Source organism: Bos grunniens, chromosome 6, assembly GCF_055505025.1.
Source record: "Bos grunniens cultivar Pamir isolate PY7600 chromosome 6, Bosgru_T2T1.0, whole genome shotgun sequence".
Lineage (NCBI taxonomy): Eukaryota > Metazoa > Chordata > Mammalia > Artiodactyla > Bovidae > Bos > Bos grunniens.
Genome location: NC_141170.1, coordinates 53,119,641 through 53,147,627, shown reverse-complemented (window position 1 = coordinate 53,147,627; position 27,987 = coordinate 53,119,641). Strand labels below are relative to the sequence as shown.

General features: G+C 38.4%; 1 protein-coding gene across 3 annotated transcripts in view; it reads right to left on the bottom strand.

Moving 5' to 3' along the window:
• Positions 1 to 4,312: 4,312 nt before the first annotated feature.
• The window catches only part of COX7B2 (cytochrome c oxidase subunit 7B2), a 136,404-nt gene continuing 112,729 nt past the window's right edge, over positions 4,313 to 27,987 (bottom strand). For all 3 annotated transcript variants that reach the window (XM_086407689.1, XM_086407688.1, XM_086407690.1), the window contains one exon: positions 4,313 to 4,729. In XM_086407689.1, the coding sequence (XP_086263815.1) occupies positions 4,431 to 4,670 (240 nt within the window). In that variant the 5' untranslated portion in view covers positions 4,671 to 4,729 and the 3' untranslated portion in view covers positions 4,313 to 4,430. The remainder of the gene's footprint in view (positions 4,730 to 27,987) is intronic.

Genomic DNA, 27,987 nt, shown 5'->3' with positions numbered 1-27,987 from the left:
CTGCACAATTGCACTCATCTCACACGCTAGTAAGGTAATGCTCAAAATTCTCCAAGCCGGGCTTCAGCAATACGTGAACTGTGAACTTTCAGATGTTCAAGCTGGTTTTAGAAAAGACAGAGGAACCAGAGATCAAATTGCCAATATCCGCTGGATCATCAAAAAAGGAAGAGTTGCAGAAAAATATCTATTTCTGCACACTGTGCCAAAGCCTTTGACTGTGTGCATCACAACAAACTGTGGGAAATTCTCAAAGAGGTAAGAATACCAGACCACCTGACCTGCCTCCTGAGAAACCTATATGCAGGTCAGGAAGCAACAGTTAGAACTGGGCATGGAACAATGGACTGGTTCCAAAGAGGAAAAGGAGTACATCAAGGCTGTATATTGTCGCCCTGCTTATTTAACTTATATGCAGAGTACATCATGAGAAACACTGGGCTGGATGAAGCACAAGGTGGAATCAAGATTGCTGGGAGAAATATCAATAACCTCAGATGTGCAGATGACACCACCCTTATGGCAGAAAGTGAAGAACTATAGAGACTCTTGATGAAAGTGAAAGAGGAGAGTGAAAAAGTTGGCTTAAAACTCAACATTCATAAAACTAAGATCATGGCATCCGGTCCCATCACTTCATGGCAAATAGATGGGCAAACAGCAGAAACAATGGCTGACTTTATTTTTCTGGGCTCTAAAATCACTGCAAATGGTGACTGCAGCCATGAAATTAAAAGACGCTTACTCCTTGGAAGGAAAGTTATGACCAACCTAGATAGCAACCTAGATAGCAAAGCAGTCATTACTTTGCCAACAAAGGTCCATGTAGTCAAGGCTATGGTTTTTCCAGTGGTCATGTATAAATGTGAGAGTTGGACTATAAAGAAAGCTGAGCACCAAAGCATTGATGCTTTTGAACTGTGGTGCTGGAGAAGACTCTTGAGAGAGTCCCTTGGACTGCAAGGAGATCCAACAAGTCCATCCTAAAGGAAATCAGTCCTGGGTATTCATTGGAGGGACTGATGTTGAAGCTCAAACTCCAGTACTTTGGCCACCTGATGCGAAGAGCTGACTCATTTGAAAATACCCTGATCTAGGAAAGATTGAGGGCAGGAGAGGAGAACTGGTCGACAAGAGGAGATGGTTGGATGGCATTACCAACTCAATGGATATGGGTTTGGGTGGACCCCGGCAGTTGGTGATGGACAGGGAGGCCTGGCGTGCTGTGGTTCATGGGGTTGCTAAGGGTCGGACATGACTGAGCAACTGAATTGAACTGAAGTGGCCCTGCACTGTGGCAGCTTGCGTATGCTGTTACCGATCTTCTGGCTTGATTGATAAGAAATAGCATCTGGGCCTGTAACTGCTCAAACGCCTGTTTTTCTCCAGCTCTTTTGAGTCCTGAGCCAGGTTAATGTGCAGTTCCACTGTGAAGGGCTCCAGCTTCTCCCATAAGGCATCCTTGTCATCTCAATTAAGAGACAGTGAGAAAGAGGCACAGTTTCCAGTTTATAGCCATGGTTCAGTGCATCCTTCTCAATTCCTGTTGGCCCCAGCACTCCCTTTATTGATGTTCAGCTTTCCTCCTTTACTGAGAACTTGTTCAGTACCAAAGACAACAGCCTTGTAAAAACTTCTCTTCTAGCTCTAGAGTCTATACTATTCACACAGCTTCTGTCTCTCTGATTCAATCCTGACTGATATAATCATTAATAGTATGAAGAATATACAAAATTTTCTGCATGATTAAGGTAAATAATTAAAAAAAATGGCAAAAAGGAACATATAGAAAGTTCACATACACAAAAAAATCCCAAACACAAAAAGCTAAGACAAGATGTTTGACCTCATAAATTATCAGGAAAACAAAGTATGAGTTATAATTTCATGCTCATTAAAGTAGAAAATATTAAAATGTATGAAAACTCTTAAGAGTGAGTTTGGATGTGAAACAAGAAGTTGTACATATCATTGCTTAGGGATGATTCGGGAGAATGGCATTGAAATATGTATATCATATATGAAACGAGTCGCCAGTCCAGGTTTGATGCACAATATTGGATGCTTGGGGCTGGTGCACTGGGATGACCCAGAGGGATGGTATGGGGAGGGAGGAGGGAGGAGGGTTCAGGATGGGGAATACATGTATACCTGCGGCAGATTCATTTTGATATATGGCAAAATCAATACAATATTGTAAAGTTAAATACAATAAAATTAAAAAAAAAAAGAATGTAAACTAACCACTTTGGGGAATAACTTAGTAATACTAACAGAACTGAAAATGGGCATTCCTCAAAGACCTATAAATAACACACCTCAGAAAGATTCTAGAAAACCCTCAAATAATAATAATAGGGAGGAATGTGTCCTTTATCCAGAGAGTAATTATACGAATATGTATTTGAGCTTGAGAACAGTACACTTACCTTGAAATTGATCATCCAGAAGTAGGAGGTGGTCTAGTCACTCTAGTAAGAGATAGTAAGTCTCTCTCATAAGATAGTTCCAGTGATCCTTGCCTTAAGGCAATCATGCCCTTGTAAATTTCCCTCCCCTTTTGCAGGACCTTGATTTAGTGTTTCACTTCTAATAAACAAAATATGGTGCAGGTGATGGAATGTTACTTATAAGATTAGGTTACAAAAAGACTGAAGCTTCTGTCCTGGACACCCTCTCTTATTCTGTTACAGTATAAGCTCTATGATGAGACTGACATGACAAGAAACTGATGTGTCCAGCCACAATCCAGTCAGGCCCTCAGACTAGTCAACAGCCATGTGAGTGAGTTTAGATATGGATCCTCCCTCAGTTTGTCTTAAAATAACAGCAGCCCTGTCTGATACTTTGAAGAAGTCCTGGACCTGAGATATCCAGCTAGGTCATACCCAGATTCTTGACCCACAGCAACTGTGAGATAATAAATGTTTGTCGTTTCAAATCACTAAATTTTAAGGCACTTTGTAAAGTAGCAACAGATACTAATAAAATCTCCAGTAATCACTGCAAACCCACCGTGGTAAACAAAAGTATTATTTTCAGACTAAGAAGGACAACTGTGATTTATCTCAAATCAGTCATTAATTCATTAATTCAACCAGTAATTACTGAAGACCTAATTTATCAGGCCCTGTTGTAGGGATAAAGTTATGAAAAAAAAATACACAGACAATAAATAATAAAATATATCCTATGTGTCAGATGATGAAAATCCTATAGAGAAAAATAAAGCAAGTAGACAGGATAAACAAAGCTTGGTCTAAGCAGGGTTTGCAATTTTCGAAAGTGTAGTTAGAGACCTTCTCTGAAAAGACAGTATGCAAACAAGACCAAGAAAATGTGTGATGGAGTGAGTCATACAGGGTCTGGAGGAAATGCATTCCAGGAAGAGAGAAGGTACTCTGGAGGGAAGGGGGAGCTGCAGGGTTTTGAAGAAAGGAGTAAAATCACTGTGTTCTGCTTTGTCACTCAGTCATGTCTGACTCTTTGCAACTCCATGGTCTGCAGCCTGCCAGGCTCCGCCATCCATGGGGATTCTCCAGGCAAGAATATTGGAGTAGGTTGCCATGCCCTTCTCCAGGACAGATTCTTGACCCGGGGATTGAACCCAGGTCTCCTGCACTGAAGACAGATTCTTTACTGTCTGAGCCACCACGGAAGCCCAACTAGACTAATGTTTTAAAATGATCATTCTTGCTGTTGTCCTTAAAATAGTGTGTGACTGGGTTGGGGGGTGTGGGGCAGGCTTGGGGGTCATCAAGTGTAAAGAAAAGGAGACAGGCTAGGAAGTTTTTATAATAATCCCAGTGAAAGTATGTTGGTTCAGATCGAGGAAGGAAAAATGGTCAATTATGAATTGTTTTAAAGTAAGATTTAATAGGATTTGCCAGACAAAAATTTGTAAAATTTGTAAAGTGTATGTGTGTGCTCAGATGCTCATTCATGTCCTACTCTTTTGCAACCCCATGGACTATAGCCCAGCAGGCTTCTCTGTCCATGACATTCTTCCAGCAAGAATATGGGAGTGGGTTGCCGTTTCTTCTTCCAGGGATCTTCCAGACTCAGGGATGAAACCCAAGTCTCCTGCAGCTCCTGGATTTGGCAGGGAGATTCTTTACCACTAGTGCCACCTGGGAAGCCCCTCTGTAAAGTACCTATGTATGTATATCTGCTGAAGGATATGTAAATTATTAAACCAGAAAAGTACATGTTTCATTAATTCTTTCAAATATTTATTCTTCATAATGCCCTGGAATCTATACATACCACTACTGCCTTGCTTTCACGCACAATAATGACTACTTTCAATGACTTTTCAACAGTTTCACATGCATTTTATTTCTTCAATTATGCTATAGTTTAATGAGCAGCAGAGTGCTTAAAGAACAAATTGACCTTGAAACAATTCTGTTTTACAGTAACTGTGATGGCTACTCTTCATTCCACTCTTGTGGGGTGACTCTGCCAACAGGGGAACGGCCCCACTGTATGCCAATCTGTGTGACTAGAAATACCCATGTAACAAGACAGAAAGAGGTTCCACTGGCTAGTAGGATATCACCGTATTTGTCATGAAAATCTGGTGAGTGTTTCGAGTGACTCTGTCTAATTTGTTGAATCCTTCGGATCCTGAGACTACTTAGTGCATTTCTGACCAAGGGAAACATCATGAAGGTATGACAGAACTGAAGTTGATTGAAGCTGCTGGTCTATTTCCTTGTGAAGAAACCTGCAAAAACAAAAAATGGGCAATGACATCTGACCTACATTTAGTTCTTCCCAGTTTGAAGGTTTTACCCACACCATCTCCTGCAGTGTGGTCAGGCAGCTGAGTTTTCATGATGTCTGGATCTGAGTCTTAGCTCTGCCACTGACCAGCTATATGAACTTGGGCAGTTCATATAGTTCTTTTTGCCTTAATTTCTTCAATGGCAAACTGAGACAAAAATGTCCAGCTGATAAAATGGCTTAGATTTCCAACATGCCACACTAGTCCAATGACCTGCCTATGTCTACAGTAAAACTCTAATTTCAGTCAGAATTAAAAGGCATTCACAAGTATGTCATATCTCTTTTTTTTCTTGCTCCTTTCTTCCCTTCGAAACCTCCTCATTTCTTCTCCTCTACCTGTAATTCTTGCCTTGCACTTTCCTACAGGGCAACTTCTATTTACCTTTAAATCCTGGTCTAAAGGCCATTGGTTCTATGAAGTCTTCTTGAAACCCCTCTAGGCTGAATAAGCCCTTCTTCTCTGGGCTTCTACACTTCTTACAACCCTTCTTTCATACCATCTGGCATGATGCATTGGTTTAATCATTTTTAAAACAAACTTAATTTCTTTAGTTTTAGATTCACAAAAAATTGAATAGAAAGTATAAAGTCTCCATATAATCCTGTGCCTTTACCATCCTGCACCAGCATAGCACATTTGTTAGATTTGTTGCAATGACCCTACAGTCTTTTATCATATATGTCTTTTGCAAATATTTTCTTCCAGCCTATGGCTTGTCTTGTCATTCTCTTAAAGAATTATCTTTATATTCTCCTCCAGTAATCTGAAAATCTTCAAGAACAAAGAATGTAATTTTGCATACCCAGTAGCTGACATGAAAATTAAGAAAGAACATTTTTGAGTCAATCTGAAATATAAATGAACATTGGTATTCTCATAAGAAGTTAAAACCAACTGAGAACAAGACCCCAAATCATGAAATCAGATGTACATGACCATAATAGCCCTAATAATTCTAATTTTTCAAACAGATAGTTACACTGAAAAGAGATATAGAAGCAGAAATGCATGGAGGAGTCCCTTCTATTAATTTCTCTTCTCTGTGCAAGCTGTCAAACAGTGCTCAGTCTCTAGCAATGACATACGTTAACCGAACCCCAAATGCAGGCAACATGGATACAAAAGGGCCTGAGGTCAGTACTTGTGAACTTTTAACTGTTCACTGAGATTTTCCAACTCAAATTATTTTATTCCCAACTTAGAAAACAAGACCCTAAGGTTCTCTTTTATTTCCTACCAGATGGTAAAGTGGTACTCTTCGTGACTGTGACAAACAGGGTAAAAACAGAACCAAATGCATTTCCTCTGATGTTTCAAGTATTCATAGCTTTTTTTTTTTGTTGTTAGTCATGACTCTCTTCACCAAAAAGCACTGCAGTTTTAGTCTGAGTGGTGTTCAGAGAGTTGGTTGAAGGTGAAATGGATCAGAGTATGACAGGTGCAGCCTTAATACAATACAAAAGCGCTTGCGCCACAGAGCTTTCAGTCTCTAAGAACGCACGGAACCAGAGAATAATTCGTGATAATAGGCATCTCCTGTGGGTCATCAACTCATGCCTGCTGCTCTATGACAAATTGGTTTCACTATTCCTATCCTCTCAATGTTAAGTTGAAACTCAAATACTTTGTCTCTAGTGACACTTGGTTGTATCCCTCTGCTGCTTAGTTCATCCTCTGGCTATCACCAGATCTGTGACACTTTTTTCCATCTAGTTTGAATTTTCTTGTACCAATAAGTGTCCATTATTAAGAATTTCATATTAGGAATGCTTTCTGTAGCTTTATGTAGTTACAGTCATTTCATTCTATAATAAAAAAACTGCCACCTTTTCATTCTTTTTTTGTTTTTCCTTGTAAGCATCAGCTAAATCAGAATTAGTTGCTTTCATATCTACCTTTGATCTATTTTTGTTTATAAAACACATGTAAGAGCTGGGAACCTACTGATTAGAGAAATTTTCCATCTTGCTGAACTCCACATGACTTACTTTTACAATAAATTTTGTGTTATCTAAGAGCCTTAAGTCTATTACCCAAAGAACTGAAGCTATAGATTCTCATAACTGTATGAAAGCATAAAAAAGGAAAATTCAAAAACACAATGCCGGTAAAGAGAATGCTTCTCAAAGTAGATGCTTTTTGATGAAAATGGACTACAAAGAGAAGGAAGAAGACAGATTTTTCTAGGTAATAAGAACAAAGTAGAGGTTCTCTCATGCGTGTGGCAATAAAAGAAAAAAATATGTTCTGAATAAATATAAATAGTTACAGGGAGTGAGGTATCCTGTGAGGATGAAAAGGAAAGATGGATTGTCCCATCTATTTTATATAGTAAAGCAGAAGCACAGTGCAGGAAAAAGTAACTAACAGTGGTCCTCAATCTAACTGTAATAAGGAGGTATATAAATCTGAAACTTCACTGGTAACAATAACAATTTTAAATACCTACAGCCCATAAAAAGAAGTAAAGCAATAACATAGGAAAGAAACGAACATTTATTGCATATATGCCTGTTTGCCAAATATTATGCCAAAATTTTGCACATTCGCAAAAAGAGTGTGAGATGGTGATTATCTCCATCTTACACACAAGAATAAATGACAGGGCAAGATGTGGAATCAAGTCCTTTGATTTTAAATACTGTGCATTTTCAACTATGCCATGTTTTCCTAAAGTACATTCAATTCTGAGCATTGGAAACAAACATACATACAAAGAAACAAAAGCTAGCCTGGTTACCAGAGATGGGTCTTTAGTTTAAAATGGGTCACTTCAGCTTACTATACATACATACATACATGCATGCATATATTTCTGGAGTGATTCCTGGTATGACAGGACCTGGGCTAGTGGCACCATCCCTACTCTTATTGTATCTCTGATAGAGGGAGGTGATGGACAGAGCACTGTCACAAGGGAGGAGACAGTTTAGGGAAGGTCACTGGGTACCCTTAATCCACAGAGGAGAGGTACATTTCACCCTGGGGTTCTAGAAATGGTTTTAGAGGAAAAGATATTTAGGCTTGATCTGAACGATGATTAAGAAACATAAAAAACAAAACTGGTAGGAAAAAAATGTAGACCAAGTACCACAAGCAAAAGCACAGAGAGGTGAAATAATATGGGAGCAAGGCAGTCTGATGAGCTCTGTAACACTAAGTAATAAGTACTAAAACAGCAAATACCATGGATGAGCCTGGAGGGATGAAAAAAGAACAGCAGTGGATACTGAAGACTTTACATGCCTTGCTGTGGCATCTGGACTCAATTCTATAGGTCAGTCTTTCCCATTGTTGAGGAAACAGTGCTCAAACACAAAGCCTTTCCTGTAATTTACAAGAATTCTTAATTCTGTGATTTTTCCCTTTATAATAATACAATATAAATAAATATAAGAAAATAATATGAGAACTGGCTGATGTATCAATTTCTAGTACCTGTGTTTATCCTTGTTTTGCATTTCAATTGCACTAGTGTACATTTATCTGTCCTGGGCTAATATGAAAAGAATAGAGGCAGGTTTTATATTTAAATAATGCACTGATTTCAGGGACAGAATAAAGAATTAGATGAACAGTCACACCACAGCTTACCATATAGCACAGGCACTTGAAAATAACGAACACAAGGCCACTGAAAGCAATGCTTTAGTTTCAAGACAATATTAACTGTCTTACTGAGTTATATTGCAAATTTGAATTTTATTTGTTGAATAGTTTGGTTCATTTTTAATTTGAAAATTTGTTTTGGTTTCATAGTTGTGTTAAACGTTAAACATAAAGAAGAATTTGATTTTATGTTTATACATAAATACATGTGATATTACAATCAAATTAAGTAGATATCAGCTGAGATAAAATGATTTCTTTCCTCTTTATAAAGATTCCATATGTAATCCACAATTGAGAAACATTCTACTGATGGGGAGAAACTACCTATTGGTTTAATCAGGAAAATTTTAAGGTGGGGGAAAATCTGGAGGAAAAAGCACTTTACAAATTAGATTAGGTGAAAAAATGGTAAGAAAACAGCAAAAGTGGCAGAAAAGTTAAGAGGTTAGTTAAGTGTTTCTTTCAATGGTTTACTAAAAAGATGATGAGTATCTGAATTAAGTACTGACGACAGAGAGGAGATAAAATTGAGACATATTAGGGGAAAAAATCATACTGACTTGAAAATAAGTTACTCTAAGTAAATTTGTATTCTATTCACTTTAGCCTTTAGGTTAAGATTATGCCCCAAACTGTCTCAATTTCTGTTAAAACTCAGCAGACATTGACACTGTAGCTTTTAGCTGATCCCATGGAATTAGAATTTGGGTGATCTAGATACAGAATGCAGAAAGGTCAAAGCAGACATAATTGAGGTGTACTAGGAATGACAGGTCTAGATATTTGAGTAGACGAAAGATGAAGAATCCTAAAAGGATTTTACTGTATCGTCCTAAAATTAAAAAAAAAAAAAGAAGAATTTCACCCAGCCTAAGAATAGCCTGACATGGGTCAATAAATAACCTGCTTAACTTTGGTATAAGACTTTCTATCTAATTTCAGGAAGAAAATTGGAAACTGTATCCTACTTCTCAAATGTGCCCAGATAGGCTTATTAAGTATCTCAAAGGGAGATAATGCTCAAGAAGCAATTAATACCAGGGTTTCCCAACTTGGACACTATTGACACTGTGGTCCACGTAATTCTTTGCTGTAGGAGGATGTCTTGTGTGTGGCAGTGTGTTTAGTAGCATCTCTGTCTCTATACACTACATACGAGTAGTACCTCTTTTTCTTTAGCTGTGACACCAAAGTGTATCTCCAGACATTGCCAAATGTCACCTGTGGGGCAAAATCATTCTTGAGAACCACTGTCGTATGCAGTCAAGTGTCTTCCATCACTACTGTCACAATCTTCTAAATAGCACTGTTCTATTCAATAAAGAAGGCTTAAATTTTAAGAAAATACATTTTCTACTATGAGATGCATGCAAGTTGCCCATCACAACTTTTTTTCCTGAAATAATCTCAATTTTTCAAAATATTCTGTGCAGTATAATTTAGATGAATCATTTAATCTATCTAGGCATCTGCTTCTTCATCCATAAAATTAAAAAGTGGAACTAATTTGGCTTTTCCCAAACCCGCCTTAGTTATTTGGAATCTTCATCACAAAATGTAGATTCCTGGGCCCCATGTCAAATATACTGTAACAGAGTATCCAGGGAAGAAGCCTGAGAATCTATATTTTTGAAAACAAGTTCTCAGGAGAATCTTGTCATCAGACAAGTTTATGGAACACTGAATCAGATCATCTCTAAGGTCCTATTCAGCCCTAACACTCTAGACCTTTCCAAAGAGAAAAACATTTTAGGAAGACCATTTATTCTTTTAGGCCACTGAAAGAGTACAGCAGTAATTGAATTCACCACCACGGTAATTTAGAAAGCAGTACCTGAGTGACCTGAAAGAGTTATACGGAACCCCTGGGAATAGGTTAGTCAACGAAACATTTGGTAGCATTTAAAAACATTAAAAGCACTAGTAACACGGGTGTTCTGCTGTATAACGAATAATATGCTTTCAAAGTTAAGGCTCCTAGACTCCATTACTCAACTGCAACACTTTTATTTCCACCTTTTATTTCTACTCTTCTACTCTTCGTCAATGACTTCAGAACATTGACGCAAAATAAGAAACAGTAAAAAGGTAATCGTCTTGAAATGAAAATGCACCAAATCGGCAGTGTCTTTGTTCATTTATGTATTTCTCAGAAAATTAGGCTGCTCAAGGAGGGATTAAGTGTACACGATGTGGTGTCACCCATCACAATTAAGCCTTCAGCCTTTTTCTAACAGGAGATCTGGGAACCCTGCATGAAGCAGTGCCCCTGATGGAAATGTTGAACAATAGTCTACTTCATATGTAATGATATTGCCTCCTGAGTTACTCAATCGATGGATGGTGCAGCCACTTGTTTAAGGGTGTGGATTATGTCACTTTATTAAGCCTAAAAGTGACACAAATGGATGTCACCTGAACAAACACAAAGGCAGATTACAGTGGTGGATTATTGTGCCAGGAGGGAGAAATGACAGACTGGACAACTTGCCAGCCAATGCCCTCAAATGGCAAATGGTGCTTGAAGAGTGAAGGGATAGAACATATATATTCTCCCTCAGGTACTTCTCACAGCCAAAGTGAGCAGACTATTTCTATCTTATATAGAATGCTGAAAGGATTCAATTCTATCCATCCTCAGAATAACCATAGTGTTCATTCAGGCAATTCCTTTCATGTAACTGATTACATTAATGTGCTTCTCTCCTGAAGTGCCCATTATATTTTCTTTAGTCACAAAGCACTCTCAACTATCCTCATTTTCTCCCTTTCTGATAGTTACGTATAACAGAACAAAACTGTTACACAGAGGTTGGGGGCTCTTCTCCACGCCACACTACAAGTCAATGGCATGACTGTTTTCTGTTAGACTTTATCTTGTTTTTTTATTAAACTTTAGTGGTTGCGATTTCCTCCTCCAGGGGATCTTCCCAACCCGGGGATCAAATCTAAGTCTGCCACATTGCAGGCAGATTCTTTACTGCTGAGCCACCAGGGAAGCCCTTAAACTCTAGTAGATCCAGCAAAGTTCCATGTTATTTTTACATTACGATCCATTTCAAACATTGGAAATAAGTGACCTTGTTATTTTAGGCAATGTATTAATGTCAGAAAGGAGGCTGCTGTGCTTACTCCCAAAAGATTTTATATTAAGTGCATTCCAAGGCTTGTAGGTTGTTGTAGAGTCAGGTCCAGCTAAAAGAGTCTATGGATTCAGTAAACTGAAACATCTGGAGAAATGTGTAGCATTTATCCAACTTAATCTTGGAAAGGAAAGAGTGGTTTCTTTTTAAAGAAAAAGAATGTGGTTTTAATAAATCCAGAAGCTTTGAAAATTTTATCTAGAAAATGAGCCATTGAGAGACATTAGGAACATGAGTTATGGGGTCAACATTGCACCTTAGACATTACTCTGGTGTGGGGAAGAGTTTGCAAGGGAATAATGCAAATGCTAATGATGAATGATTAGAACTTGGACAGTTCACCCAATCAAGATCTTAAAAGATGCCAGTCCCTTGTTTCTGCAGTCTTCAAATTTCTGTATCCAGTCCTTTGCTCTGCAGCACCAGACCACAGTTCTTTTGGTTGCCATGGCATGTAAAGATGAGCATCCACCTCATGCCAATGGAACTCTCAGAACTTGACATAGAAACCAGAATGTGAGAATTTATTTTCTAAACTTTAAAAGAATAATATCCCAATCCAGTGACTGGAATACATAATATATCTTTTAACTTGCCTGACACTGATTTCAGTAGTAAAGTAACCCTCTATCAGCATTTCCCTAAAGATATGCCTATTTCAGTATCTCTGTTTGATGCTAGTGAGTGTTATTTATTTAAACGACTTCAGTGTCATCTAAATTTGGTAAATATGCAGGTAATAAAGTTGAACTCTTTTTTACTGAAGTATTTCCCAAACCTGTATGGTGCTAACGCATACAGTGATTCTCTGAGAGGAACGCCATGTGGAGATTTCCAAACTTAGTTGAGCCAGCACGCTTTCTTCCTCTGGAGCGTATTTCCATATTAGTGTTTTCCAGAACGCACTTTGGGGAACACCAAAGGATGTCTCTGGTTCTCAATGCTGTTACATCACTGTACTCATTTTAAATAGTTTAATAGCTCCAGGAGGCATCTTGCAAACTAAATCACTTCCTTGTGGGGACTTGCAACATATGACTCAGGGAGTATAGCGTGTGTGGTAAGCCTGGGGGTATCTTAACACTCTCAGCAATTAACTCTAGCCTTCACTATGTGAATCTGACTTCTACAGTTTTAATATTTTGTGTGTATGTTTTTCCCTATCTACCTTTTTATTCATTAAACACTCTATGAGCAGAAAGATTGTATGATTCTTTTTTTTTTTCTAATTTTATTTTATTTTTAATCTTTACATAATTGTATTAGTTTTGCCAAATATCAAAATGAATCCGCCACAGGTATACATGTGTTCCCCATCCCGAACCCTCCTCCCTCCTCCCTCCCCATACCAACCCTCTGGGCCGTCCAGTGCACCAGCCCCAAGCATCCAGCATCGTGCATCGAACCTGGACTGGCAACTCGTTTCCTACATGATATTTTACATGTTTCAATGCCATTCTCCCAAATCTTCCCACCCTCTCCCTCTCCCACAGAGTCCATAAGACTGTTCTATACATCAGTGTCTCTTTTGCTGTCTCGTATACAGAGTTATTGTTACCATCTTTCTAAATTCCATATATATGCGTTAGTATACTGTATTTATGTTTTTCCTTCTGGCTTACTTCACTCTGTATAATAGGTTCCAGTTTCATCCACCTCATTAGAACTGATTCAAATGTATTCTTTTTAATGGCTGAGTAATACTCCATTGTGTATATGTACCACAGCTTTCTTATCCATTCATCTGCTGATGGACATCTAGGTTGCTTCCATGTCCTGGCTATTATAAACAGTGCTGCAATGAACATTGGGGTACATGTGTCTCTTTCCCTTCTGGTTTCCTCAGTGTGTATGCCCAGCAGTGGGATTGCTGGATCATAAGGCAGTTCTATTTCCAGTTTTTTAAGGAATCTCCACACTGTTCTCCATAGTGGCTGTACTAGGTTGCATTCCCACCAACAGTGTAAGAGGGTTCCCTTTTCTCCACACCCTCTCCAGCATTTATTATTTGTAGACTTTTGGATCGCAGCCATTCTGACTGGTGTGAAATGGTACCTCATAGTGGTTTTGATTTGCATTTCTCTGATAATGAGTGATGTTGAGCATCTTTTCATGTGTTTGTTAGCCATCTGTATGTCTTCTTTGGAGAAATGTCTATTTAGTTCTTTGGCCCATTTTTTGATTGGGTCGTTTATTTTTCTGGAGTTGAGCTGTAGGAGTTGCTTGTATATTTTTGAGATTAGTTGTTTGTCGGTTGCTTCATTTGCTATTATTTTCTCCCATTCTGAAGGCTGTCTTTTCACCTTGCTGATAGTTTCCTTTGATGTGCAGAAGCTTTTAAGGTTAATTAGGTCCCATTTGTTTATTTTTGCTTTTATTTCCAATATTCTGGGAGGTGGGTCATAGAGGATCCTGCTCTGATGTATGTCAGAGAGTGTTTTGCCTATGTTCTCCTCTAGGAGCTTTATAGTTTCTGCTCTTACGTTTAGATCTTTAATCCATTTTGAGTTTATTTTTGTGTATGGTGTTAGAAAGTGGTCGGCCATTAGAGTTGCATCAATGACCCCTCTTTGCAAAATGTGAAACTTTCATTTAAATCTTGAAATAAAAACGTGCAAGGTATTCCTATCTTTAAGTATTTATTCATATTCACGTAAAAGTAGAGAAAAATTAAAATATTAATATTTAACTTTTAGATATCAACCACATTTTAATTTTGAAAGTGTCTCTACTTTTCATGAAAATTGTTTTCAGCTACTGGTCAAAAATTAGGGCAGTAATGGTCTATTCCAGAAGTTAATTCGGATCAAATCCACATTTAGATTGGAATATTGAGTGCTGCAGAATAATCCTTTCATCCTTGTTTCTGAAAAATCCAGATTTTATTTCCTACTTGGACTATCTCTGTCCTGCTAAACTCTGTTCAAAATATATCTGCAAATAAAACCTTTCAGAATAAGACTTTTGTTATTGCCATCACCTGGGCAACTTATGGAGCATTTGCAGAGAAATATCATTTGATGAGATGAGCACTTCACAGCCCTCAAGTAGTAACTGTGATCACTTTGCAAGTTGTTTTTTACCAGTTCTTTCAGTACAATTTATTTTTTTATTTTTGCTTTCATAAAATTTTGGAAACTTTTAACAAGATGCTGGTATTCTACTCTTTTTTCCTTTCCATTTAGAATTCATTATTTGGAAGTAAGAAAGACTTTGGCCAGAGGGGCTGACTTTAGTAAACTGATTTTTTTTTTCCCTTGCAGATGCCTCAGAAGACACAGTAAGACAGGATGCATTTTGCCAAACCTTGGGGCAGGGTGCCTGCTTTAGTGAACTGATATTTCGTTTTAGTTTTTCTTTTAAATCCTTGAGGGAAAGAGGCTAAAGAAGAAAGCAAGTCTGAGGGAGGTTACCCATCCAAGCACATGCAACAGAAATTCAGAACACAGATTCTTGTTTTGAAATCTTAAGGTTTCCAATTAGAATTCTGGTTTCAAAGAGGTTACTTTCACGTTCTTTTTCTTTAATCTAACAGAGTCTAACATTTCACAGACTAAATGGGCATTCTTAAACTAACCTGGCATAATTTAAATTATTTTGAACATTTGTTAACTTGAAAAGTAAGATTAATATGCAAATAGGCCATAATTTGATTATACATATAATTTATGTGGGCTTCCCTTGTGGCTAAGCTAGCAAAGAGTCTGCCTGCAATGCGGGAGACCTGGGTTCGATTCCTGGGTTGAGAAGATCCCCTGGAGAAGGGAAAGATTACCCACTCCAGAATTCTGGCCTGGAGAATTCCATGAACTCTATAGTCCATGGGTCGCAAAGAGTCAGACAGGACTGAGTGACTTTCACTTTCACAATTTATATATAGCTTAGAACCCAGCTGATGAGGATCTGTGGGGCTTCTTATATAGACTATGTATTTTATCACATTCATTGAATCGAAACCATAAGATCTGAAAGACCCAGACATCACTTTAAATTGATAATTAATGCTTATAGTCAGCTTTTGGTGATTGGTCATTCATGACTTAGTACTATAAATAAATGTTGAGGAAAAACATGGGTAGAAATAGGAAGACAGAGTAGAGTAAATACAGAGATTAAACTACTCCTTTCCTGAATTCACATTCTAACTGAGGGAAAATCAAACACATGTATGTATTTTTCTAATATAAGTGAAGTTGCTCAGTCGTGTCTGACTCTTTGTGACCCCATGGACTGCAGCCCACCAGGCTCCTCGGTCCATGAGATTTTCCAGGCATGAATACTGGAGTGGATTGCCATTTCCTTCTCCATGTAATGTAAGCTAGTTACAAAAGAGGCACAAAGATCAAAGTATAGAAACAGGTATGAATCCTTTGCCCTCCCTTAGATCAGGACACTGAATAAGCAATGGGTTACTGTTACCAGAAGAAGGTGGAAGGCATACTGAATGGGCAAGGGCAAACCAAAACAACAAACAAACAAAACCAAAACCAAAAAATATCTCCACTATACTGAGAGAAAAAGCTGATCCAAATGCAAGTCCATTGGAAAGGGAGTGGAAACACAGCAATGTAGTCATTAAATGACAGGGATCCATGGACTAGATTCTCTCCAGCTTTTTCCATCTATAACATTTTATTTCTATTATCAAAAGTTTCAAATAAATATGCTGCACTGGCAGAGAGAAGTCAGTAAAAGGAGCAATTGAGACTGTGAGGATGGGAGCATGTACACTCTTCTTTCTGCCATTTACAGAACTGAAAATTTCCATTTCAAGATTTTTGCATAATGAAATGATCCTCTAGAAAATCCTAAATAGTATTATGACTATTCTATGCTTAAATATGATTCAATTAAGCTCCTATTATGTGACCGCAGCCTGCTACACACTGGAGTTACAAAAATGGATCAGAAAGGTCCATTCTTTCCAAGAACGCTCAGTGGGAAAGACAGATAATGATAAGGTTTCAATATGAAAAGTTCTATAACAGATATGATCAAGATGCTAAGCCACCAAAAAAAAAGGCATCTACGCCAGCCAAAGAGCTCAGTAAAAGCTTCCTGGAGTAATGGATGAGTGAGCTAAAATTCATAAATAAGCTCAACCAGATGTAAAGGAATGGTGGTGGAAAGCTTTATTGAGGGTTTTTCTCCAACTAGCAAAACTAAAATTTAATTTTCAAACATTTCCTCTTTAAAGGTGATCTTCAGGTCTGATGATGTACAGATTAAGAGGTCTCCTTTAATGTCAAATTTATAACAACAGCACCGGTAATGGGAGCACATAAACATCATACTGGAATGAAGCTCCTTCTGACTTTTTGCCAATTCTATAATACATTTTCATCTAGACTGAACATCATATTGTAATCATCATAAAAACTTGTTAATGTTTCTGAGAAATAATAGCAGATAAGCCTGAGAGACTTGAGAACAAATACAGGCAATTTATAAGACCGGACAGACACAAAATAATTAGAATTAAGACTGTTAGAATCTAATTGTGTTTTGAATTAATAATATCCAAAGTGAAGCAAGCTCCTGCTTTTACTTCATAGTTCATGATTTTACAGGGTCACCTATAACTTCATAATTTATATTAAAGAGCCAGAAAGAATAACTAAGAAAATCTTGCAATTGATACCGGGATAATAAATGATAGCCATGTTTCATAGGCACTTGCTTCATCCAGGACTGAATTTAAGCTAGATTGTGAAGGTATTCCCTTTAAGTATGCCTAACATCCAAAGTCACACATTAGGTGAGTGCCTACAAATGGTATTTGTCAAAATATGGGGAAAATCCAAAATTACTGATACAACATAAACCCAGCAGCTAGATGATGCTGGGGATTTCCTACATAAAACATTCATTTATTTGACTGTAGAAAACAGTCCCAGAACAACAACAAAATGTGCTATGCTTAGTTGCTGAGTCATGTCCAAGTCTTTCTGATCCCACAGACTATAGCTTGCCAGGCTCCTCTGACCATGGGGATTCTCCAGGCAAAAATACTGGAGTGGGTTGCCACGCCGTCCTCCAGGGGATCTTCCCAACCCAGGGATTGAACCTAGGTCTCCCACATTGCAGGAATATTATTTACCGTCTGAGTCACCAGGGAAGCCTTAAGCCAAAACAGCGATTTACATTATGTGAACTGTAGATATATGTGAAGGGCTTCCAAGGTGGTGCTGTGGTGTGCTGTGCTTTAGTGGTTCAGTCGTATCCAACTCTTTGTGACCCCATGGGTTGTTAGCCTGCCAGGCTCCTCTATCCATGGAATCCTCCAGGCAAGAATACTGGAGTGGGTAGCCATTCACTTCTCCGGGGGATGTTCCCAACCCAGGGATCAAACCCAGGTCTCCCACATTGCAGGTGGATTCTTTACAGTCTGAGCCAACAGGGAAGCCCACCTGCCAATGCAAGAGACATAAGTGATGTGGGTTCGATCTCTGGGTCAGGAAGATTCCCTGGAGGAGGGCATGGCAACCCACTCCAGTATTCTTGCCTGGAGAGTCCCATGGACGGAGGAGCCTGATGGGCTACAGTCCATAGGGGTGCACAGAGTCAGACATGACTGAAGCAACTTAGCATACATGCATGCACACAATGTAAGAATGTATAGAAGGACACAATTCCATGGAAGAGAGATCTAGTTTCAAACAATTAATGAACCCTGAAAATTTCCTGAGTTTCCAGTTTTTTTCCCTTGCACCCCATCTGGTTTCCCCTCATTCAATATAAATAGATATTACAAAGAGCAATAATGGCTCTTCTGTCTCTAAAATGATATAGTAAATCCCTTTTCTTGACTTTTCTGCTACAATAAAATCCAATGATGCACCCCTCTTCTGAATACCTTCTCTTCCATTAGCTTCTATAATATCTCTTAAGTTTTCTATTTCTATGGCTATTTCTTCTTTACAAACTCGTTGTTCTCTATTAGGTCCTTTGTGAAGGAGTACTTCAAGAATATATATGCTTTCTCTCTCACTAGGTACTCCTAGGCACACTAATAAACATACCATCAATGGGCAATTAGATGACTCCCAAATTATGTCTCCACATATAAGCTATCTTCTTAGATACAGGGCAATACATTAAACTGCCTTCTTAACATCTCTAAGATAATTCTAATTCAAAGATATTATGAATTAATCCAAAATAATTTGATGTCTACAAAATCAACAGGTCTAAGTGTATTTATTCCCTTCCACACTCAAACCTGGTCTTTATTAATGCTTCCTAACCTAGCAAAGATTACTTCCACACACGTGGTGGAGTAACTTAAAACTTACAAATGATTCTTGACACCTTCAACTCCCTTGAAACATTTAATACAGCACTGGATTCTTTTACATTTTCATCCTAAAAACATCTCAAATCCATTAATTTTTTTCTATCCAAACTGCCTCTATCATAGCTCAACTTTTCTTCATAAATGGTGAATGATTTCCATAAATGGTGCCTCTGCCATCCCACATTCTCTATCTATTCTCCCAACTGCTCATAAGTGATTTCTTTTTGCTTGAGATTTTTGTGATTTTGTCTCCCCCAGTTTTATTGAGGTATAAATGACATATGGCATTGCATACATTTAAGTTACATAGTGTGGCAATTTGATGTATGTGTACTTTGCGAAATGAACTACAACAATGAAGGTTGTTAACACATCCGTCACCTCACATAGTTGTCATTGTGTGTGTGAGAGAGGGAGGGAGAGACAGGAAAAGAGAGATGAGGGCATTTAAGATCTACTTTCAAATTTCAGCTTTACAGTACAGAATTGTTAGTATACACAACAAGCTATCAATTAGAGTTTCAAAACTTATAACTGGAAATTTGCATCCTTGAATACACATCTCTCAATTTCCCCCATCCCCTGTGCCTGACAACTACCAATCTACTCTCTGCTGCTATGAGTTCTGTTGTGTTTGTGTGTTTTTTTCCAGTTTCCACTTATAAATAAGATTATGGAGTATTTGTTTTTCTCTCTCTGACTTTTTCATTCAGCATAATGCAGTCTAGGTTAATCCATGTTGGCCCAAATGGCAGAATTTCCCTTTTTGTTATAGCTGAACATATGCCACCTTTTACTTACCTATTAATTTGTCAACAGAAGGATTATTTCCACATTTTTGGCTATTGTGAATAATGCTACAATAAACATAGGGGTACAAATCTCTCTTCAAAACACAAATTTTGTTTCCTTTGGATGTATACCCAGAAATGGGATTTACTGGATCATATAATATTTCTATTTTTATTTTTTGAGGAACCTCTATAGTGTTTTCCAGCCCAATTTATATTCCCACCATCAGTGCATTAGTGTTCCCTTTTCTCCATATCTTCCAAGACACTTGGTATCTGCTGCCTTTTTGATAGTAGCCATCCTAACATGGGGCTTCCCTTGTGGCTCAGACGGTAAAGCATCCGCTTACAATGCAGGAGATCTGGGTTCCATCCCTGAGTCAGGAAGATCCCCTGGAGAAGGCAATGGCACCCCACTCCAGTACTCTGGCCTTGAAAATCCCATGGATGGAGGAGCCAGGTGGGCTGCAGTCCATGGGATCGCTAAGAGTCAGACACGACTGAGCAACTTCACTTTCACTTTTCACTTTCATGCATTGGAGAAGGAAACGGCAACCCACTCCAGTGTTCTTGCCTGGAGAATCCCAGGGACGGGGCAGCCTGGTGGGCTGCCGTCTATGGGGTTGCACAGAGTCGGACATGACTGAAGTGACTTAGCACCAGTACTCTTGCCTGGAAAATACACATTGATGGAAAATCCCACGGATGGAGAATCCTGGTAGGCTACAGTCCATGGGGTCGCAAAGAGTCAGACATGACTGAGTGACTTTGCTCTCATCCTAACATATGTGAGGTGATAATTCATTATGGTTTTGATTTGCATTTTCCTGAGTGGCGACCTTGAACACGTTTTCATGTACCTACTGACCATCTGTACATCTTCTTTGGATAAATGTCTTTTCCGATTCTTTGCCCATTTTTTAACTGGGTTATTTATTTGCTATTGAATTGCATAAATTCTTTATATATCCTGTATATTAATCCCTTATCCTGTATATTATCTCTTATATATATCCCTTAGATATATGGTTCTCAAATATTTTTCTCCCATTCCACAACTAGCCTTTTCATTTTGTTCCTTTTGCTTTACAGAATCTTTTTACTTTGATATAGCTCTAATTTTTTTTGTTGTTGTTGTTGCCTGTGGCTTGGTCTCAAAATTTAAAAAATCACTGCCAAGACCAACAACTTGGAGCTTCTTCCATATGCTTTCTTATAGGAGAGTTTCATGATTTCAGGTCTTACATTTAAGTCTGTAATCCATTTCAAGTTAAATTTTACGAGTGATATAAACTCGGGTTCTAGTTTAATTCTTTAGCATGTGAATATACAATTTTCCCAATACCATTTATTGAAGAGATTATCTTTTCCCCAGCGTGTGTTTTTTGTGCTCTTGTTAAAATTATTTGACCATATATGCGTAGGTATATTTCTGGCTTCTCTGCTCAGTTCCCCTGGTCTTATGTGTCTGTTTTTATGCCAGTACATATTGTTTTGATTACTATAGGTTTATAATACAGTTCGAAATAAGTGAGTGTGATGCATCCAGTTTTGTTCTTTCTCAAGATTGCTTTTGGTAATTATGGTCCTTATAGTTCCATAAAAATGTTAAGATTATTTTTCTATTTTTTTGAAAAATACTATTGGTATTTGGGAAAATTGCATAGACTATATATATCACTTGGTAGTGTGGACATTTTTATAATATTAAGTTCTTCCAATCCATAAATATGTGATATCTTTCATCTGTGTCTCCCTCAATTTCTTTCATCACTGTCACAGTTTTCAGAGGTCTTTCACTTCTTTAGTTAAATTTATTCCTAGATATTTTATTGTTTTTAATGATATTGTAAATGGAATTGTTTTATTTCTTTTATAGATAGTTCATTATTAATATATAGAAATGTAATTTATTTTTGTATGTTGATTTCATATTCTGCAACTTTACTGAAAAAAAAATTAGGGGGGATTCTACAGAATTTTCTACATGAAGTACCATGTTATCTGAAAATAGAGACAATTTTACTTCTTGGTTTCCAACTTGTGCCTTTAATTTATTTACATTTCCTGTCAGATTGCTTTGGTTAGGACTTCTAATACTATGTTAAATAAAAGTGGCAAAAGAGTGCACCCTTGAATTGTTCCTGATCACGGAGGAAAAACTTTCAGCTTTTCACCTTTGAGTATGATAGTTCTGGGCTTCTCATACATGGTCTCTATTATTTTGAGAAAGTTATGACCAACCTAGATAGCATATTAAAAAGCAGAGACATTACTTTGCCAACAAAGGTCCATCTAGTCAAGGCTATGGTTTTTCCAGTGGTCATGTATGGATGTGAGAGTTGGGCTGTGAACAAACCTGAGCGCCAAAGAATTGATGCTTTTGAACTGTGGTGTTGGAGAAGACTCTTGAGAGTCCCTTGGACTGCAAGGAGATCCAACCAGTCCATTCTAAAGGAGATCAGTCCTGGGTGTTCACTGGAAGGACTGATGCTAAAGCTGAAACTGCAATAGTTTGGCCACCACATGTGAAGAATTGACTCATTGGAAAATACTCTGATGCTGGAAGGGATTGGGGGCAGGAGAAGGGGACAACAGAGGACGAGATGGCTGGATGGCATCACCGACTCGAAGGACATGAATTTGAATAAACTCCGGGAGTTGGTGATGGACAGGGAGGCCTGGAGTGCTGCGATTCATGGGGTTGCAGGGAGTTGGACACGACTGAGCGACTGAACTGAACTGATGCTATACTCAAATGTTTTGAGAGTTTTTGTCATAAAATGATTTCAAATTTTGTCAAATGCCTTTTCTGCATCTATTGAGGTGATCATATGATTTTCATCTTTCATTTTGTTAATGTTCTGTATCACATTTTTTTGACTTGTATATGTTGAACCCTCCTTCATAAGCGATCTTCTAAAAGCAGAAACATGACTGTATCACATCCACACTGACAAATCTTTATTAGACTCTCAGATGACTTACTGTTGAAACGTTTAAATAAAAATAGTATAATATATATGTAAATGATTTAACCTCAGTTTATATCCTAGGGGATGTTAGCATTTGAATTTTATTAATCAGAAATGCATGGGCTTCCTAGGTGGCACTAGTGGTAAAGAATCCACCTACCAATACAGGGGACATAAGACACGTGGGTTCGATCCCCGGGTTGCAAAGATTCCGCGGGGGAGGACATGGCAATCTGCTCCAGTATTCCCGCCTGGAAAATCCCATGGACAGTGGAGCCTGGCAGGCTATACAGTCCATAGGGTCACAAAGAGTCAGACACGACAGAAGTGGCTTAGCATGCATGCAGTCAGAAATGCACATTTCAGGAATAATTACATATGCACCCAGCACATAACCATAGAAATATATATCAGAGGGCTTATTTAGAATAAAATATATTAGAAATAATTTTTCAATGAAAATATGAGTTAGACAGTGACTGCTGCCATGAAATTAAAAGACACTTGCTCCTAAGAAAAGGTATGACAAACCCAGACAGTGTATTAAAAAGCAGAGACATCACTTTGCCAACAAAGGCCTGCAGAGTCAAAGCTATAGTTTCCCCAGTAGTCATGTACAGATGTGAGACTTGGACCAGAAAGAAGGCTGAGTGCCAAAGAATTAATGCTTTTGAACTGTGCTACTGGAGAAGACTCTTGAGAATCCCTTGGACAGCAAGGAGATCAAACCAGTCAACCTTAAAGGAAACCAACCCTGATTACTCACTGGAAGGACTGATGCTGAAGCTAAAGTTCCAATACTTTGGTCACCTGATGCGAAGAACTTACTCATTGGAAAAGAACCTGATGCTGGGAAAGATGGAGGGCAGGAGGAGAAGGGGGTGAATACAAGGTGAGATGGTTGGATGGAATAACCAACTCAATGGACACGAATTTGAGTAAACTCCAGGAGATGGTGAAGGACAAGAAAGCCTGGCATGCTGCAGTCCATGGGGTCTCAAAATGTTAGACACAACTTAACAACTGAACCACAACAACAAGATACATGGTTCACTAGAAATGTTACATTAGGTCTAATAATACTCTTGCACTGATGAAGAATATAATTTTGGCGCACACAGTAGCCTGATAAACTGGAAATAGTACTTTCATTTTACAGTTCAATTTGTCCTGACTCTATCTACTGTAGGTCTCTATGAAGACCTATAAGATCTTTCAGAACTAACACCCAAAAAGATGTCCTTTTCATTATAGGGGACTGGAATGCAAAAGTAGGAAGTCAAGAAACAGCTGGAGTAACAGGCAAATTTGGCCTTGGAATACGGAGTGAAGCAGGGCAAAGACTAATCGAGTTTTGCCAAGAAAATGCACTGGTCATAACAAACACCCTCTTCCAACAACACAAGAGAAGACTCTATACATGGACATTACCAGATGGTCAACACCAAAATCCGATTAATTATATTCTTTGCAGCCAAAGATGGAAAAGCTCTATACAGTCAGCAAAAACAAGACCAGGAGCTGACTGTGGCTCAGACCATGAACTCCTTATTGCCAAATTCAGACTGAAATTGAAGAAAGTAGGGAAAACCACTAGACCATTCAGGTATGACCTAAATCAAATCCCTTATGATTATACAGTGGAAGTGAGAAATAGATTTAAGGGCCTAGATCTGATAGAGTGCCTGATCTACTATGGAATGAGGTTCGTGACATTGTACAGGAGACAGGGATCAAGACCATTCCCATGGAAAAGAAATGCAAAAAAGCAAAATAGCTGTCTGGGGAGGCCTTACAAATAACTGTGAAAAGAAGAGAAGTGAAAAGCAAAGGAGAAAAGGAAAGATATAAACATCTGAATGCAGAGTTCCAAAGAATAGCAAGAAGAGATAAGAAAGCCTTCTTCAGTGATCAATGCAAAGAAATAGAGGAAAACAACAGAATGGGAAAGACTAGAGATCTCTTCAAGAAAATCAGAGATACCAAAGGAACATTTCATGCAAAGATGGGCTCGATAAAGGACAGAAATGGTATGGACCTAACAGAAGCAGAAGATATTAAGAAGAGATGGCAAGAATACACAGAAGAACTGTACAAAAAAGATCTTCACGACCCAGATAATCACAACGGTGTGATCACTGACCTAGAGCCAGACATCCTGGAATGTGAAGTCAAGTGGGCCTTAGAAAGCATCACTGCGAACAAAGCTAGTGGAGGTGATGGAATTCCAATTGAGCTCTTTCAAATCCTAAAAGATGATGCTGTGAAAGTGCTGCACTCAATATGCCAGCAAATTTGGAAAACTCAGCAGTGGCCACAGGACTGGAAAAGGTCAGTTTTCATTCCAATCCCAAAGAAAGGCAATGCCAAAGAATGCTCAAACTACCGCACAATTGCACTCATCTCACACGCTAGTAAAATAATGCTCAAAATTCTCCAAGCCAGGCTTCAACAATATGTGAACCGTGAACTTCTTGATGTTCAAGCTGGTTTTAGAAAAGGCAGAGGAACCAGAGATCAAATTACCAATGTCCGCTGGATCATGGAAAAAGCAAGAGAGTTCCAGAAAAGCATCTATTTCTGCTTTATTGACTATGCCAAAGCCTTTGACTATGTGTATCACAATAAACTGTGGAAAATTCTGAAAGAGATGGAAATACCAGAACACCTGATCTGCCTCTTGAGAAATTTGTATGCAGGTCAGGAAGCAACAGTTAGAACTGGACATGGAACAACAGACTGGTTCCAAATAGGAAAAGGAGTACATCAAGGCTGTATATCATCACCTTGTTTATTTAACTTATGTGCAGAGTACATTATGAGAAACGCTGGGCTGGAAGAAGCACAAGCTGGAATCAAGATTGCCGGGAGAAATATCAATAACCTTAGATGTGGAGATGACACCACCCTTATGGCAGAAAGTGAAGAGGAACTAAAAAGCCTCTTGATGAAAGTGAAAGAGGAGAGTGAAAAAGTTGGCTTAAAGCTCAACATTCAGAAAACTAAGATTATGGCATATAGTCCCATCACTTCATGGCAATAGATGGGAAACAGTGGAAACAGTGTCAGACTTTATTTTTCTGGGCTCCAAAATCACTGCAGATGGTGATTGCAGCCATGAAATTAAAAGACGCTTACTCCTTGGAATGAAAGTCTTGACCAACCTAGACAGCATATTAAAAAGCAGAGACATTACGTTGTCCACAAAGGTCTGTCTATTCAAGGCTATGGTTTTTCCAGTGGTCATGCATGGATGTGAGAGTTGGACTATAAAGAAAGCTGAGTGCTGAAGAATTTATTCTTTTGAGCTGTGGTGTTGGAGAAGACTCTTGAGAGTCCCTTGGACTGCAAGGAGATACAACCAGTCCATCCTAAAGGAGATCAGTCCTGGGTGTTCATTGGTAGGACTGATGTTGAAGCTGAAACTCCAATACTTTGGCCACCTGATGCGAAGAGCTGACTCATTTGAAAAGACCCTGATGCTGGCAAAGATTGAAGGCAGGAAGAGAAAGGGTCGAAAGAGGATGAGATGGTTGGATGGCATCACCAACTCAATGGGCATGGGTCTGGGTGGACTCTGGGAGTTGGTGATGGACAGGGAGGCCTGGCGTGCTGCAGTTCATGGGGTCGCAAAGAGTAGGACAAAACTGAGCGACTGAATTGAACTGAACTGTAGCTCAGCTCGTAAAGAATCCTCCCACAATGCAAGAGACCTAGGTTCGATCCCTGGGTTGGAACAATCCCCTGGAGAAGGAAAAGACTACTCACTCTAGTATTCTGGCCTGGAGAATTCCATGGACTATGGTCCATGAAGTCAGAAAGAGTTGGAAATGACTGAGCGACTTTCACTTTTTTTTTTTTTAAGTGACTAGAAACAGCTTTAAAAAGAACACTATGCCAACAGAAGCCAGAGCTCCCTGAAAAATAGCCCTTCCTTCTATTTGCACAACTTGCTTGTCAGCAGAACCAGTAGCAGGGGACCACCTAAATGGTAGCATCTGGAGTGCAATATAGTTCCCTGCAGTTTTCATGCGGCCATGGTACCCATTAAAGATCTGGCACAGCTACCAGAGGCACATTAGAAACGGCCTTTACCAAATACAGTCTCCTCTTCCTTCCACATATAGATTACATTGTGTTCTCCTGGTCCGAAAGGTGGGAGAGAGATGAACTGTTCCTCTTTGCGTTTTCGTACCACTGCTTCTTGCTGAGAAAGTATGAATAGAATTAAGGCTGAGAATGCATTTTTCAGAGACTATTAGTTCCTTTTAGTTTTACGTCTGAAATCAGAATGCTTGGACTCAATATCCCAAGCAGTTTGAAACTCAAAGGTTCATTGCTTTGCCCCAGGGAAATATGGATCTCTGCTGGCCAACATGATGAATTGCTTTCTGTTATGCCCTTCTCAGACCTTTGGAAACATTCGGGATTAAAAATCAAGAGCACCCAGGAGAGATCAGAAATTCTAACTATAGGTCAAAGTTGTTGAGAAGAGTGAAATATAAAAGACCTAAAAATTCCATCATTTATTAAGGCACCTTACTGATACCTTTAATCATGACTGTCATATATTTATCTACTATTTTTTTAGACTATCTTGCTAAGACTGCACATAACCACATGAATAGTATGATCCTGGGTGAAGGATTCAGGAATTTCTAGTCTCAACTCTGCAACTTTAGTAACTATGTGACCTTGGGCAGGTTGTAAACTTTCCTTGCTTAATTTTCCTAATATATAAATAAGGATAATAATAACTATTGCAGTCTTAGGGGAAATAGTTTATAAAAGGTTTAATCAGCGTAGAAATAGGTGACAATGAAATACAGTGTCCAACACAGAACAAGAAGGCTCTTAGCACTATAGTTATACATTCTAAACTTTATTAATAAGGCCTGCCATCTGATATTTTCCCACTTAATAATAAACTTACTAAAAATAGGTAGTTTTCAACTCATATTTTAATTACTTGCACCTACAGAGTATCTTGAATATAAAAGTTCTCAATAAATCCTTGCTGAGTGAATAAATTCTGATAGAGTTAAGTCAGTAAGTGTCCAACTATAGCACCTTAACAGAGATGCCAAGGAAGTGGGGATGTATACATTACAGTTTTCATGCCACCTCAGGAAAATGGAAACATACACATATAGACATATATAACAGCTGGCTTCAGTTTCCTTTTCTATAAAGGTTATAATTTCATGAGCTTAAAAAACATGTCCCATTTCCCCCTTTTTGTGCATATGTGATCCTTTCCATTAAATGGTCTTAGAGTAGACCCAAGGACAGAATCTTATTCTTACCAACAGTGACTCAGGTGGTCTAGTTGGACTTCAAACTGTCTTTGATATATTTTCTAAAGGACTACAACATT